Genomic DNA, 15051 nt, shown 5'->3' on the forward strand with positions numbered 1-15051 from the left:
GTTGGTTGGTACAAATGAATCAGAAGGATGTCTGCTTCATCTCCCCACCAGAAGCAGGATCAGACACCCCCAGGTCCCTCCACCATCCTATTGTCCTCCCCAACCCTCAGCCCCACAGCACCCCAACACCAAGCAGAGCAGGAGCGTTTATTCATGAGTCACATGCCTGGGGGTGACACAGCATGGGGACATCCCATGGGGAGGCACAAGGCAGCCTGGTGACCCCCCTGACCATCTACTGCCTGCTCCTGTCCGCAGCCCCTCCTGCTCAGAGCTGGGCCAGGAGGGTGAGGGGCAGCAGGGACAGCAGGAGGGAGAGTGGGGAGGTTGAGGGAGCATTGCCACGGGCATAATATTGGGCGACGGCGACATTGGGGTTCCCCTGCGCGGGATCGAACCACATCTGGATGCAGTGACCGCTGCCACGGTGGTAGGACGTGTAGCGGTAGGAGCCAGACCAGATCTGCTCGCAGAGTGCAGCCGCCGTGGGGAACATATACTTGAACTTCTGGCACATGGCACCCTTGGGACACTGGTTGGTGCCTGTGGGTGGCAGGGGGTGAAGTGGGTGAAGGGCTTTGGGAAATGGGTGTTGTTCCCCTGCGTGTGGGGTGCAGATGGGTCCCACTAGCATTGCTAGGGAAGACCGAGTTGAGCTCAAGGCGACACAGGGTCTTCCACTGCATCACCCCACACCCCATGAAGACTGTCACACCCCCTAACCCACTCACATGCACAAGGGACTCCCACTGGCTGCCACCCCCACCCCATGGGGACCTCACACCCCTGGACCCACTCACAGCCACCAGAGAGGGTGGACACAACCTCCTCTGCAGCAAGATGGAGGATGACTGGAGACCCCACAGGAGGGTTGCGGCATGATGGGGGGTACCCCTCAACCCCCACTCACCTGTGGTCCAGTTCCAGCCCTTGTGCCAGTTGACCTTGCAGGTGACAGCGTCCTGGCAATCCTCCCACCACTGGTCACAGTCCTCCTTGCACAGTGGCACGTCCCGAATCCGCTCCTTCCTCCAGCTGCTATCTGCCTGCAGGGTCCCCAGTTTCCCCCAGTTCACCCCAGGGATCCCGGTGGGTGGGTAAGGGGTGGGTCTGCACCTACCTGGTCGATCCATGGCCCCAGGTTGGGGGAACACTCATAGAGGCACGTGTCCTGGATGAAGTGGCGCTTGCACTTCTCTGGCATGGCCCCACAGTGGTCCCAGTTGAAGTTGTACAGGTAGGACTGATCCTCGTGGGCTTCCATGCTGGTGTTGGCAGTGCAGCAGGCATTGTCCTTCCAGAGGACACACTGCACCGGGGCAGCCGGGGCTCAGCTGGGACCCATCAGGACCCACCAGGGGCTCAGTGGGACCTGCTGTGGGTCCAGGGAAAGCACCAGTGCCCGTAGGTGGGTGACACTGGCTGATGGAATTGATGTCGGGGTACAGAGTCCCCCAGCCTCAATCCTGGTGACCCCATAGCAAGTGACACCAGTGGGTGCTGGTGCAGAGGATGAGGACCGTACCTGCCCGTAGAGCTGCCCCTCAGGGCCAGGCTCTGTTTTATGGTGCTTGGCGTCCATGCAGATGTTGAGCAGCGAGTCCGGTGTCACTGCCGCTGCTGCGGTGGCAGCTGGCCAGGCCATCAGCACCAGCAGAGTGCTGCAGCACACCGCTGCCATCGCTCTACCAGGGCGACAGCAGGTCAGGACAGCAGCACTGAGAGACGCGGTGGCAGCAGGGACAAAGTCCCCCTCTGTGCATATGGAAGCGCGGCAGCACACGGTCACTGTCCAGGACCACCAAGAGTGGGCTCAGGGATCTTACCGGGGGGTGCCAGGGGTCGGGGCTCTTACCTGGGGGGCAGCTGGGCTCCGGGTGCCGTGGGACCAGCACAGCTCATCTCAAAGGTCGGGGCGCAGCACAACCCTTGGCCACTGATCACGGGATGTGGGAATGCGGCGGATTGGGCAGCACTGAGGGTATGGAGGAGAGTGCACCGCGCCCTGGCACCCTGCTGTGTTCTGGATCGACACTCGTGACCATGCTGCTCCCCCCCCAGCCCCGCATGCAGCTGGGATTCATCCTCCCGGCGCCAGGCTGGGGCCAGCAGCAGCCAAAATCCACCTGTGGCTGTTTTTCCTTCCCTTCTGTGGGAGGTGGCCTGATTCCCTGACACCAGCACAAGGGGAAGGGCCTGGCCCCCAACACTACAGGGTCCCTGTGAGAGACTGGGGGGAGCACCACCGTGGGTAAGAGATGTTGCTGGTGGGGATCACAGGGTAGAGGCAAGTACCCCTCATGGAATTACAGGTACTCCAGGGGATCACAGATGCCCCATGGAGGGGGAGCAGCAGATACCCTGGGGGAGAGCAGTCACCTATGGCTGGGGAGGGACAGAAATCCACCAGTGAGAGACATGGCTCCGGAGAGGGGAAGGGAGGTAAAAAGCCTTGGAAGGGGCAGGTATTTCCAAGGTCACACAGGATGGGGAAGACATGCCCCGGGGGTCACAGATGCCCTGAGGAGAGTCGCAGATACCCCCTAGTGGGGTCGCAGATGTCCCTCTCACAGATGGCAGACACCCCCACCCATGGGTGTCAGTTGCCCCCAAAGGAGCAGGTACCTCCCCACTGCAGTCACTGGTACCCGTGGGGGTCACATACCCACCATTAGTCACAGATATTCCGTGGGATCACAAATACCCCCTCACTTGGCTCACAGATCCTCCCCATTGGGGTCACAGATAGCTGCGGGGTGCTCACGTATGCCCAGTGCGGGGGGGCCCGACCTGTCAATCAGGATCGCCTCGCCCCCAGACGACGCCCTAGGCCACGCCCCGTCCATTCTTCCCCTTGTGGGCATGGCCCCCTCAGACATAACCGCGCTCCCTCTGCGCATGCTCGGTGCGCTGTAACTGCTTCCGGGTTGGACTCCACTTCCGGCTGGGCGGCCGGCGCCGGCCTGGCGCTGCTCCCGGTGCTCGCGCCATGTCCACGCTGTTCCCCTCACTCCTGCCCCGCCTCACCGAGTCGCTCTGGTTTAACCTCGACCGGCCGTGCGTTGACGAGACCGAGCTGCAGCAGCAGGAGCAGCAGCACCAGGCCTGGGTGGGCACCGGCTGAGGGGAGATGCGGGGCCGAGTGTCAGGAGGCCGGGAACGGGTTCGGGGCTGGGGAAGCGCCCCCCGCTTCTCCTCGTTGCAGCCCCGAGGCGGTGCCGGGGTGGGGGTTCGCGGGTGTCCCGGCACACGGGGCTCGCCCGTTGCGTCGCTCCCCGGCGTGTTCACCGGTTGTGCCCGTGTTTCCGCGTCCTGTGCCGGTGTTGCCGGCTCGGGCACGGCTATTCTCGTGTCTGTCATCCGTTGTGTCACACTGTCTCGGTGCGGGCTGGTACGGGAGCTCCCCGTTTATTGTGTGGGGGTTAATTAATAAACTGCTGCTGAACCGAGACTCCTGCACTAGCTCCCAATTAATTAATTACCTAATCTCCCGAGGGAGGCGCGGAGCGATTTCTGATCCTTGTATCTGACAAATGTTTGCGCTGTGAGCGTGGTTTGGTGCTGCAGTGCCCCTGAGTATGGGGGGGAAGAACATGTATTTGATTAAAGTTTAAAAAAAAAATCAGTAATTAAGTTTTTATAATTAAATAATAAAGTTTAAATCAATTAAAACCCCTGCACTTAGAAGAGGTTCCAAGTCCCTCTGGGTGGGAGGTGCTGACGATTTTAATTGAGCTTTAATTATCTGCTGCGGTTGTGTTCATCTGGCTGATCAGATGTCTCAGATTTGGTTCTTTTTTATAAAGAAATATGTAAGCTTTGTGTTTGAGCTCCTCATGCCACACAGGGGACACCTCGAACCCTCTCAGCCCCAGAGTGTCATTGGGACCACCCTGCCTGGTGCCAGGGTGTTCAGGCAGATGTCTGTAGCTGCTCTTCCCTGCTTGGCTGGGGGATGCCAGGGAGGCAGCAGGACTCGGGCTGGGAATAGGCATGGTCTGGAAATGACACAAGCCAGCAGCCCCAGAAGGGTCTGTTTGCCTGAGTATCATGGAGCTCTTGGGGTGCTCACACATCTTTCTCCCTTCCCCAGCTCCAGAGCATCGCTGAGAAGGACAACAACTTGGTGCCCATAGGAAAGCCAGCGTCCGAGGTGGGTGTGTGGGCATGGAAGTGGGGGTTGTCACAGGGCTTCAGGGGCAGATGGGGTTGCTGGAGCTGTTGTGTCCACAGCACTATGATGAGGAGGAGGAAGAGGATGACGAGGATGATGAAGACAGCGAAGAGGACTCAGAAGATGATGAGGACATGCAGGATATGGACGAGATGAATGATTATAATGAGTCTCCTGATGATGGGGAGATCAATGAGGTAAATAGTGTGAGACCCCAAAGCAGGGGATGTGAAGTGTATGGGACCCTGAGCATGAGCTCTGGGTCTTCTCTTTCATTCCCTCTCTTGGGTTCTCAGTCTGGTGGGAGATCTCAAACCTCTTTCTTTCCCAGGTGGACATGGAGGGGACAGAGCAGGATCAGGACCAGTGGATGATCTGATTCTGCCACAACCACACCAAACCGGAGTCTGGGGGAGAGACTTTGCCCCCACATCTCTAGGGGACAGTTCAGTGAAGCTCCTCTTCCCATGGGTGCTGTGTGGGGAAGGGGGTTCAGAGGGAAGCCCCCCAGGGGAGCCAGAGGGGAGACTGCACCTAACACATTGGAGCTGACGCATCTTTTCTAATAAACTGTTTTCGAGAAAACAACGCCAAATCTGGTGTGTGAAGCCACCAGGGCAGGCAGGGGGTGCCAGCCAGGCAAGTGCAGGGCTACATCCCACCATCCACTGGTGCGCCTGGCACACCTCCCTGTGCAGTGCAGGCAGGAGCACTGCAGGGAATGAGCCCCCTCATTACCCGCTGCACCCCACCACAGACCACAGCAGCCACTGCGTTTCCTCCAGAGCCCATGTTGAGGCCAAGGCGGGGAGTCGGGAACCTGGCACTCCTATGGTAACCGTGGCCACCACAAGGCAGGAGCCTGCCGCCCGCTCAGTGGGTGCCGGTGTAGCGGAGCTCGGCGATACCATCAGGAATGGCGCGGAAGTACTCCAGGTTGGCGCGGTGCACCTTGCAGTGGTATTTGCCGCAGGTCTTGGCGTACTGCAGGAAGTGGGGTGCCCCAGGGAAGAGGACGTTGTCAGCCAGGATGGTGGCCCCCTCAGCCAGCAGCTGGTGGCTCTCCAGCAGCCGTAGGTCCCGCAGGTAGCAGCGTTTCCAGTGATCCATGAAGACCAAGTTGGCGTTCATCAGGCCGTGCTTCTCCCGCAGACGGGGTATCACCTCCTCCGAGGGGCCCACGATCAGCTCCACCTGTGCTGCAGCACCCTCAGTTGCTGGGGCAGAGTATCAGGGTGCCCACCCACCACCCTGCTTCACAAGGTAGTGAGAGGTCCACATGGGACAGGGCCTTTCTCTTCCCACGTGTACTGCCCAGCAGGTGCCACAGTCCCTGCCATAGCAGCGAAGGACCCCCACCCATCTCCTCCCTGGTTTCAGGTGCAGAGCTGGGCATTATCCCAGTGCCCGGGTACTCACCGTCTGCTCACTGAAGCCAGCCAGGCGGATCACCTTCTCAGCCACAGCAGCGTGTCGGGGGTCCCCCTCGATGGTGTAGAGGCGTGCGCCTGGGGGCAGCCCCTGTGCCAGCAGCACGGTGCCATAGCCACAGTATGTGCCCAGCTCCAGCACCCGCAGTGGTGCCCGCTCCAACAGCACCCGCTCCACGATCCGCCCTGCCACAGCATGTGCCTCTCAGCACCCGTGAACCTGTGCCACCCCAGCCCTGGGCAGGGTGAAGGTGCCAAGCAGTTCCCAGTGCCCAGAGGGATGGAGGACAGCCATGCCAGAAATGCCACAGCCAGGTTGGTGATGCCATAGCCATACCAACAGTGCTGGCAGTGCAATGGCTGTGGCAATGGTGCCACAATCATGCCAACAATACTATGGCTATATCAACACTGCCATGCCAATGGTGCTGTGCCCACACCAACACTATCATGAGTGTCTCAGTGGTGTCTCAGCCATGTCAGCAGTGCCATGGCTGTGCCCAGTGCCATGCCCCATGTGGTGTGAGCAAGCAAGGGCAGCACTCACCTTTGTCAGGCCCCACACAGCTCAGGTGCTCACAGTGGTAGCACCACTGGTCGAAGGTCCGGAGGATGTGGTGGGGGTCCCCAGGGATGGCATGGGCCAGCACGTACTGGAAGGCACGCTGCTCCCGTGAGGTGCCAGTGAGCCGGTCCCGCAGCCAGACCACCAACACTGCCCGGTACAGCAGCAGCAGGTAGTGCCGATACCGGATCAGCAGGGTGACAATGAAGGGGAGGAAGGCCAGGGCAATCGCTGGAGACACCATCACAAGCGAGTGAGCCTGTGATTTTTGCACAGTTACTGAGTTGACTTTGTTAGTTTCCTACTTAGAGTTCTGCCAAATGGGAAATTCTGCACCCATCAGCCTGAGCCCAGGCTTTGAAAATCTCCCCTGTGCAGAGATCATTGAAGCATGTGAGCCCTAAACTATAACGAGGCAAATCTATCCTCCCAGGGTGCCAGCCTCACGGCTCCCACTCCTGCCATGAGTTGGCTGTGCCGGGCACCCCCTGGAAGTAGCTCTCCCTGGGCTCCAGTGCTGCTGGACCTGCAGGGCTGGGGCACCCCAGGATGCTGTGGAGGTCCCTGTGCCAGGGCTAGGGAGTGCTGGGGACTCATCTGCCAGGGTCCAGATACTGGGGTCGACAGTGCTGGCATCCCAGGGGATTGTGCTGCTGTGCCTTGCACCCCTTGCACCCCCCTTGGTGCAGCTTTGCTGCTCCCACCCCCCCCATATCCTGTACCTCACACCCTGCTCCCCACAGCCTGAGCTGTTGGGGGTGCCCAGCCACGGCGACAAGATAGGGCAATGGGGGTGGCACCTACCTGTCCCCACGCTCCAGGCAGGCAGAGGCAGGCAGTCCTGTGTGGAGCCCTGCTGCTACTCAATTATTGATGGTGTCACCTCGGCTGTGCCTGCTGTCAGAGCTCCGGTTACCAGCTCAGTAGGGCTGGCAATAGAGAGCAGGCTGGGGGCTGGGAGGTAGTCCTGGGCTGCACAGGGGGGCCTGGGGTGGTGATACTGGAGCTGTGGTACTGATACTGGAGCTGGAGTCCCATCACTGCACTGTGAACACTGGGTACTGGAAACACTGGGCAACAGGAGCACGGGGAGGCAGAAGCACTGGGCACCAGGAGGTGGGGGGAGGACTGGGGGGAGCCAGAATCAGTGGGTACCATGGGGGCATTGGCAGCACTGGGGGTGTGGAGGGTTGGGGCACTGGAATCTTTTGTAGTTTAGGGATGGTACTCCTCTGTTCAGTGTCCCCACTGAGACCCCCCAAACCATGCCCGTTCTCTTGCTCCCCTACTTTCCTCTCCCCTTTCCCACAGTGGTAGCATGGAATTGGAGGCTCAAAAGTAAAGATCTCAGGCTGAGATAAGAACAATTTACTGGCTTTAAGAACATGAATGGTAACAGCAACAACACTAACAACAGGGGGTACAAGGAAAGAAAATTTTCTCAACAGAGTTGCTGTATGACAATGGCATGCTCTGTACAAACTTGTGCCACAAGGATTGTGCACACTGGTCATCTGGGCCTAAAGGGGACTTCGTTTTTTGAATCCCTAGAGTAGAATCAACCTCCAGCACAGCTGATTTTCTCCAAGCGACTGGGTACCCTGCTGCATGGTGTTCCACTTGTCTCAGTGCACTAGTCATCATCCTTGGGAGAATGCCTTTTCCTCATGCTTGACAGGAGTTGCCTTCAGAGCCTAAGAGTTTCTGTCCTCTTCCCGACGCCCCTGTCAATGTTCACATCCAGGACAAGGATACCAGTTGCTTGGCTTCACTTCCACTCATGGCACTGGAATAGCCAGGTCACCAGGGGCTCACCTAACGGGTAACTGGAACTTTTTCACACATCTTACGGCTCACCCGGGGACATAGACCAGGTGATTTTCTCTGGCCCTCCCTCCTCCTCCTGTTCTGAGGGCCCTGCTTTGCCATCCCTCACTAACTGAACTGGTTTTGTCTTGGATTCCTTCTTCTGGGCAGGGGTGATTGCTCCCAGCACGGGTTGTTCCCCTGGTTCAGGTGCAGTTAGCATGGCTTGTTGCTCTGTTTCCTCCTGCTCCCCTGAGGGTGCTGGCTACTGACCAGCAGTGTCCCATGAAGAGTAGCCAGGGTCCAACACACTGCAGTAAGCTGCTCATGTCTGGAGTTGCCACACCATTTTCCCTGCAAATATTCTGTCACTTTATCCAAGTCCTGTAGTTTTTCAGGGATGAACTCCCAAGCCACTGGAGCAGAGAATTCCTCAAAAAATTGGCCAATTTTCTGGCACATTCCATGCCACTCATGACTATTCCCGCTTGGGACAGGTCTCTGAATGGCCTTCTTGGAAATCTCTGTTCTGCCTTCCAAACGTGACTCCAAACAGAGTGTGGACTGCACTGAGACACAGCAGACATAGCAACAAGAACATGCTTTCCTTGCCATCCAAAGGGAATACAAAATTCTCAAAAGCTGTTGTAGCAGGCCTGAAGGAGGAAAAGGGGAGGAAAAGGGGAGGAAAAGGGGGAAAATCATCCTTCCCCTGTTCCCCCCCAGACTGGGTACGGTTATTAATGGACTCCCAAAGGTAGTGCTGAGGTAAGGGCAGGAGAGCAGCACTGAATGCACATTCCAGAGTACCATCATTGCCCTGGATGTTATCATGTCATAAACTAATATCCCACAGTACAGCAACAAAAAAATAAAAGGTTACCCTGAGGAGCACATACAGGAATACAGGAATAGAGCCAGGGTTAGGTACCAAACCCACATGAACAGACCAAGCACCATTGTGACCATGGCTCTGGACCTAATTCAGCAAACGCTGAGATCAGGTTTGTTCCCAACCCACTCTTTTTTGGGTCGTGCCCTCCTTGTGTCTCACACTGGGACCCAAGTAAGGCTGTCTTGGTTTAGGAATGGTACTTCCAGATTTACTGCTCGCACTGAAACCATTCTAAACTGTGAGCCACTTGCTCACTTCTCCCCCTCCCCAAGGCAGATTTGGCAGCACGAAAGGTGAAGATCACGGGTTGAGATAGAACAATGTACTAGAAAAGAGGGAGGAGAGAAAAAAACAGTAACAGCAACAGTATCAGTAGCAACCACTCCTTCAGCTCCAATTGACACTCCGGGATGTGTATTCAGTGCTGCTCTCCTGCCCTTAGTTCGGCACACTCCGGGAGCGCGCTCGGCACCCTCCGGGAGCGCGGGGGAGAGGGGGCGGCGCGCTGCCGGGGGCACGTGACCGCGCGCGCAAGGCCGCGTGACTTAGCCCGCGTGCGAGCGCCGTCCCGTCCCACGTGACACCGCCGTGCGCGCTCCCGGTGCCGGGCGCGGCCGCGCGCGCACGAGTGTGTGTGTATATGTGTGTGTGTGTTCCCCCGGCGCTCACGTGACCAGGCGGACTCGGCGCTCACGTGACCGCGCGGCGGGGCCGTGCCGGAGCCGGGGCCGCGCTCGCCATGGGCTGCTGCTACAGCAGCGAGGCCGAGGCCTCGGACCAGGTGGGCCTGGCGCCGGGGGGACACGAGGCCCGCGGCGGGGGTGGCGCCGGGAGGGACGCTCGGCCCCGCTCCCGGCTTCCCCGGGGCTGCCCGGTGGCGGGGGGGGCAGAGCGCGCGTCCCCGGCGGGGCCCGGCCCTTCGCCGTTCCCGGGCAGTGTCTGAGCGCTGCTCCCGCCTGTCGCCGCCTTCGTGTCACCCGTTCCTCGCGCGTATCGCGCCGCCCCGCGTGGGGGCTGCAGGCGGGGGCTCGGGGGTCGTGCCGGACCCTTCCCCCGTCCCGCTGCAGGTATAGGTCCAAGGCCTCGGCGCCAGCTTTTCCTTCTCGGGCAGCGTGACTGCTGCGCAGCTCAGGGGCCGGGGCAGAACTGGGGCTGTCACCTGTCCCGCGAAACTTAATCCCCGGGTGCGGCGAGAGCTCGGCTGTGACAGCCCGTCCCAGGGGAGCCCAGCCAGCTCCCACTTCCACAAAGGAAGGAGAACGGCCTGGGCTAGAGTATCGCAGCAGCCTTTGCCAGCAGAAGGAAGGGGAGAGGAAGCTTCTGGCCGGGAAGGAGCTGGAGATGCCACCGACGGCGTGCATGGAGGAGTGGTTGCACTCCCAGCTCACCATGGTCACAGGCTGAGCGTCCTTTCAGGACAGGACAGACATGGAAAGGCTTGAGCATGTCCAGAGAAGGGAACAGAGTTTGAAAAGGGGCTGGATCACAAGGAGTGGCTGAGGGAGCTGAAGTGGCTCAGCCTCCAGGAAAGGAGGCTCAGAGATGATCTTCTCACTCTCCCCGACAGGAGGGTTGGGGTCTGGCTGTGCTCCCAGGGAGCAAGGGACTGGACAAGAGGAAAGGGCCTCTGATTGTGCCATGGAAGGTTTTGGTTAGATATTTGGGAAAATTTCCCTAAAAGTGTTGTATGGCCCTGGCACAGGCTGCCCAGAACAGTCTTGGAGTCCCCATCCCTGGAGGGATTTAAAAGCTGTGTAGACTTGGCACTTGGGGAAATGGTTTGGTGATGGGCTCGGCAGTGCTGGAAGAACAGTTGGGCTCAGATGGCTTTTCCAGTTTTACTGATTCTGTGATCGTGTTCTCTTGGGTGTTTGTGCCCATGATCTCCCTTACTGGGCTCTTCTCACAGCCCCTGCAGCACCATTCAGACAAACCAGAGGATCACGGGCTGAGCTGCAGCTCTGCACCTCCTGGGGGTGGAGAGTGGGGGACTGTGCCCTGTGACTCTGGGAATTCCCACCCCACACAGTCCCTGGGCTATGGCAGGTGGGGTTCACCTGGCTCAGGTGAGCCCCCTGCTATGCCAGAGTGGTGCCCAGTCAGAGGTGGGGCCATGGTAGGTCCTCATTAGCTGCAGGGTTTCATGCAGGTGGATGCTGGCTGCAGGCTCCTGCCTGCAGGATTGGCCACTCTAAATGTGCTGCCCGATTTCAGCTGCACTTGCTGCCTTTGTGGCTGGGGGGGCTTCAGCTGGAAGAAAGAAAAAGAATTGGGCAAAGAGGTGCCTGGTAGAGCTGAGGCTGTTCTGGACTACACTGGGATGCACAGGAAGCCCTCCTGGCTAGTGAGGGAAGGGTGAGACTCGCCTCGTCCCGTGGAATTAACGGTGCTGGTGTGGGGAAGCCAGAGCTGATTTTCCTCTTGCTTTTCACTCAGGAGGAAGAGACAAAGCGGCTGCTGGAGCCAACAGCCAGCCCACCCAACAAGGTGCTGAATGGAGCGGAGCAGAGCTACCACAACCTTCCGTCAGCACGCACTGATGAGCAGGCTATGCTGTCCTCCATCCTCGCCAAGACAGCCATGTAAGCCTCAGGCCATGCCCTCGGGGCAGGCAGCATGCCTCAGGGACCAGTGGTGACCATGGATGTGGCACATGGCTGGGGGGCTGTCTGGCTGGGGGCCCTGGTGGTCAGCCATACGTGCTGAGGTTAAGGGAGAAGCTGTGGCAGAGCCCCCCATGTCCCTCTGCCCTCAGCCCCCTTCCTCAGCTTTGAGCCCCATGGGGACACAGAGAAGACCCCAGATGTGAGGTAACCCCTTGGCTGTTGGGCTGGAAATAGGAGCAGAGTTTGGATAAGGAAGTGAGTCTGTGGGGATGTGGAGAGGGTGGCTGGTGGGGCAGCAGCACTGTATCACCTTCTGAGGAGGCTTTTCCTCAAATGCACTGGGACAATGTGGGGAGAGGGCTGTGTCCAGCCTGGCTGGGGGGGCTTTGGGATGCTTGTAGGCCCCTCTGCTCCCCTGCCTGACATTGGGGAGCTGGTGGTTACTGGTGTGTGTCCAACATGCAGGGCCACAGCAGCTCTGAGTGCTGTGGGGTGCACACAATGGGACTGCGGCAGGGCCCTGGGCGAGTGCCCAGGTCCTCTGTGAGTCCAGGGCCCAGTACCAGGGCTCTCAGGACATCTGCCAAGTGGCATTGTCCTCCCAGTGGTTCCTTTTTTCTCCAGGTGGCTGCGTGCCAAGCTCCCCAGAGCCCAGACCAGCCCCCAGCTTCCTGCAGCCTCTGCCTGCCTCTGCCCCAGGGCAGCTGTGGGCAAACAGTCCCTGGCATTTCCTTCCTGGCAAACAGCCATTCCAGCCTGGCACACTTGTGTCCAGCTGGCAGCATTCATTGGGTGACTTTGGCCTTGAGATGTTTGTTTTGGGGTGCTGACGGGTGCTGGATTTTGTCTGCCCTGGTCAGAGGATGCTTTGAGATGGGGAGGGAACTCAGGAGGAGCAATGAGCCTCCAGTGGGAGCCACTGTCTTCTGTCTCTGCAGCAACATCATCGACGTGTCGGCAGCAGATTCCCAGGGCATGGAGCAGCATGAGTACATGGACAGAGCCAGGCAGTACAGGTGGGACCTGCACTTCTCCCCTGGGGTGCCTGCTGTCCCTTCACAGTCTGTCTCTGGGCGGGTCCCAGGGGTTTTGGCCTGGGGGATTGAACTTGGCATGTAGAAGGGCTGCATCTCGGAGAGCTGGGTGCTGCCTGCTCAGGGAAGGCCCATGGCAGTGCAGGTGGCAGAGCCCAGAACAAAGGGCTTCTGTGTTCACCCAGCCCTTGGGGCAGATGGTGGGGGACTGGATGTGACTTTCAAGCTTTTGCTTGAAAGGTGCCTATGTGGGAGAGCTGGAAGCTCCCTCATCCTCTTGCTGCAGGGAGGGAAGAGGGCTGGATGCTGGGAGTGCAGCACCACTGCTCTCCCTTTTTCCCCTGTGGGTGCTGGGTGCCTGGGGGTGCAGCACCCATCCTCTGGGTGTCCCCATGTCTTGGCATGGCACTGATGTTCTCTGCTCTCTCCTTGCAGCACACGCCTGGCCATGCTCAGCAACAACCTGACGCACTGGAAGAAGCTTCCACTGCTGCCGTCTCTGACTAACCAACCGCACCAAGTGCTCGCCAGTGACCCTGTCCCCTTTGCAGACCTGCAGCAGGTGAGCAAGGCTGGGGTGAGCCCTGAGCCCTGGTGATGCTCCCCAGAGACACATCCTCATCCTGGAGGAGTGGTGATGCCCTCCTGGCTTGCCCAGAGCCCTGACACGACTTATTAGAGCTGAGGGCAAAGCCTAGGTCAGGTTTAAGGCCTTGTTAGGGGTGGGACAAAGCCAGGACAGGCTTAGGGACTCGTTAGGGCTGGAGGCTAACCTCCTGCGACAGTTTCTTTGGGATGACTGGGAGTTTCAGCAGCCACTGGTGACACAGCCATGTCCTCGTGCCCGCAGGTGTCCCGGATAGCTGCCTACGCCTTCAGTGCGCTCTCACAGATCCGTGTTGACGCCAAAGAAGAACTGGTTGTACAGTTTGGCATCCCCTGAACCTTCCCCCGCCACTGCTGCTTCACCGCTTTGGGTTGTTTTCGGTTTTTTCCCCATTTTTTTCTCTTTATATCCCTTCCCTCCCCATGCTGCTGCCACAGAACTTGGACAGATACCCTGTTTCCTACTAAATGCCAAGGCGCCCATCGTTGGCACGTCGAGCCCACCTGCATTGCTTGAGGCTTTCTCCTCCTCATGAGTGGGTGGGTGTGCGTGGGGAGGAGGCTGTGTCAGCTGGACGCTGCCTTGCACAGGGACGAACACAAAGGGAACAGCCGGTGCAAGGAGGCCCTGGTGTGGGTCAGCACCGTGTGCCAGGTCACCAGGACGGGTGGGCTGGAGCCAGGCGGATGTGATGCTCTGCGTGGGGCCTGCTGGCTCCAACACCATCTCTTCTCCTTTTTACATGTTTAGACCTTTATTTCGGTTGTTTGTTTTTGTTTTTGGTTTTTTTTTTTTTTTAATTACTATTATTTTTTGCCACAGTAGATAAAGCCACGTTCATCCAGTGCTTGTCTCCACTGTTGTCTGTTGAATACATCATGGACATGGTGGGGAAGCCGTTCCCTGGTGGGGGGGCTACACAGATCTGTCTGCCCCTTGTCACCCCTTTGATCATGTCCCACAGGGCCAAGGGGACAGGGAATGTATGATCACCCACCTTTAAGGGAAAGGAAGCACCTAAGATTCATAAATGCTCATGGTCAAAAGGAATGTCAAAAGTCAGAGGGTTTACAAATAATCAGGAATCACTTGGCATGGAAATTGCAGGGTACCTTTTTATGGATAGGTTTCCCCATCCTGAAGATTTCTCATTTTCTAAGCAAATTAGTTATCATGAACAGTCTGTTCTTTCAGGTCTTCCTGGAAATGGGTCAGAGGGGTTTAGGGGTCTTGGGTGATCTTAATCCCACCCTATAGTCCATGCCCACTTCCTGCCACTCATTCCTGTGCTTATGCTGTACTGTCCTGTGCTTATCAGCAAGAACTACAAGAAGGATGTTTTTTCAGTTCTACCCTATCTCACCTTGCCCCTCTTCTTCAGCCACATCTTGCTCTTTCTCATGGTGTGTTAATATCAACAGTCCTTGTTTATTACCAACAGTCCTTGCTTGACTCAACAGCCATCCAATTATCTATGTTTGATAATGTTTGAGACATACACATTAGCTCTCTTATGATCTGGGAATAGAATGCTCGGTGAGACTTCCTTTGGACTGTGGTTTATAGGGTCATTAGAGATTGGGCTCAAGTATGTGTTAGCCCCTTATAATTGAGAGCTCAAAGGGTCTCACTTTGGATTGCTGTCTAGAAGGTTGCAAGAGAGTGGGCTTTAGTCCTAGTAATTTTCCATCCTGGCCACAATTTGAGTTAGTGGAAGGTTCAACAACAAAAATACTATTCCACTTGGATTGTTACTCAGGCAGGTTCCAAGTCAGTTCATTAAAAAACAGATGCTCGATAAGCATCTGTTAGTTCCTTGGAACAGATTACATCCAATAAGCTTGAGAGGGGCTTAGCCCAGGTGCTGTTTGTGAAGCCAAGGTCCAACAAGCATTTCTCAGGTCTTGGTGGGGCCTGGGTGGTGGTGGTGGCAT

At 57.8% G+C, this 15051-nt stretch overlaps 4 protein-coding genes across 6 annotated transcripts; 2 read left to right on the forward strand and 2 right to left on the reverse strand.

The window, feature by feature from the left end:
* Positions 1-133: 133 nt before the first annotated feature.
* On the reverse strand, positions 134-2754 carry LOC116992050 (folate receptor alpha-like). 3 transcript variants are annotated; one of them, XM_033051181.1, is made up of 6 exons: positions 2670-2754; positions 1856-1975; positions 1526-1685; positions 1121-1309; positions 911-1046; positions 134-543 (listed from the first exon to the last, which is right to left on the reverse strand). In XM_033051181.1, exons 2-6 carry the CDS (start codon positions 1900-1902, stop codon positions 269-271), a joined length of 807 nt encoding a protein of 268 aa, XP_032907072.1. In that variant the 5' UTR covers positions 1903-1975; positions 2670-2754; the 3' UTR covers positions 134-268. The 3 variants fall into 3 exon arrangements, with proteins under 3 accessions (XP_032907072.1, XP_032907074.1, XP_032907073.1); XM_033051183.1 differs by lacking the exon at positions 2670-2754 and adding an exon at positions 2213-2286 and having other exon boundaries at positions 1856-2180; XM_033051182.1 differs by lacking the exon at positions 2670-2754 and having other exon boundaries at positions 1526-1755; positions 1856-1947.
* A 133-nt stretch (positions 2755-2887) lies between these two features.
* ANAPC15 (anaphase promoting complex subunit 15) lies at positions 2888-4762 on the forward strand. The gene is made up of 4 exons (XM_033051184.2): positions 2888-3109; positions 4094-4153; positions 4234-4371; positions 4506-4762. The coding sequence occupies exons 1-4, from the start codon at positions 2990-2992 to the stop codon at positions 4551-4553; spliced, it is 366 nt and encodes a 121-aa protein (XP_032907075.1). The 5' UTR covers positions 2888-2989; the 3' UTR covers positions 4554-4762.
* Positions 4763-4856: 94 nt separating this feature from the next.
* Positions 4857-9362, reverse strand: TOMT (transmembrane O-methyltransferase). The gene is given in 4 exon segments (XM_033051187.1): positions 4857-5425; positions 5461-5471; positions 5590-5790; positions 6152-9362. Coding segments are annotated over 4 exon segments (852 nt in total). The 5' UTR covers positions 6414-9362; the 3' UTR covers positions 4857-5047.
* Positions 9363-9526: 164 nt separating this feature from the next.
* On the forward strand, positions 9527-13961 carry LAMTOR1 (late endosomal/lysosomal adaptor, MAPK and MTOR activator 1). The gene is made up of 5 exons (XM_033053519.2): positions 9527-9651; positions 11307-11452; positions 12415-12492; positions 12946-13072; positions 13361-13961. Exons 1-5 carry the CDS (start codon positions 9610-9612, stop codon positions 13451-13453), a joined length of 486 nt encoding a protein of 161 aa, XP_032909410.1. The 5' UTR covers positions 9527-9609; the 3' UTR covers positions 13454-13961.
* Positions 13962-15051: the final 1090 nt, after the last annotated feature.

The sequence above is a fragment of the Catharus ustulatus genome, chromosome 2, assembly GCF_009819885.2.
Source record: "Catharus ustulatus isolate bCatUst1 chromosome 2, bCatUst1.pri.v2, whole genome shotgun sequence".
Taxonomy (NCBI): Eukaryota; Metazoa; Chordata; class Aves; order Passeriformes; family Turdidae; genus Catharus; species Catharus ustulatus.

Bases quoted from the DNA above. Each gene is read 5' to 3' on its own strand.
- LAMTOR1 (XM_033053519.2), top strand. From the start codon at position 9,610: ATGGGCTGCTGCTACAGCAGCGAGGCCGAGGCCTCGGACCAG. The intron at 9,652-11,306 runs GTGGGCCTGGCG...CTTTTCACTCAG, and splicing joins AGGCCGAGGCCTCGGACCAG to GAGGAAGAGACAAAGCGGCT. The intron at 13,073-13,360 runs GTGAGCAAGGCT...TCGTGCCCGCAG, and splicing joins CCTTTGCAGACCTGCAGCAG to GTGTCCCGGATAGCTGCCTA.
- LOC116992050 (XM_033051181.1), bottom strand. From the start codon at position 1,902: ATGAGCTGTGCTGGTCCCACGGCACCCGGAGCCCAGCTGCCCCCCAG. The intron at 1,310-1,525 runs GTACGGTCCTCA...GCCCCGGTGCAG, and splicing joins AGGGGCAGCTCTACGGGCAG to TGTGTCCTCTGGAAGGACAA. The intron at 1,047-1,120 runs GTAGGTGCAGAC...GGGACCCTGCAG, and splicing joins TGGGGCCATGGATCGACCAG to GCAGATAGCAGCTGGAGGAA.
- ANAPC15 (XM_033051184.2), top strand. From the start codon at position 2,990: ATGTCCACGCTGTTCCCCTCACTCCTGCCCCGCCTCACCGAGTCGCTC. The intron at 4,154-4,233 runs GTGGGTGTGTGG...TTGTGTCCACAG, and splicing joins TAGGAAAGCCAGCGTCCGAG to CACTATGATGAGGAGGAGGA. The intron at 4,372-4,505 runs GTAAATAGTGTG...TTTCTTTCCCAG, and splicing joins ATGATGGGGAGATCAATGAG to GTGGACATGGAGGGGACAGA.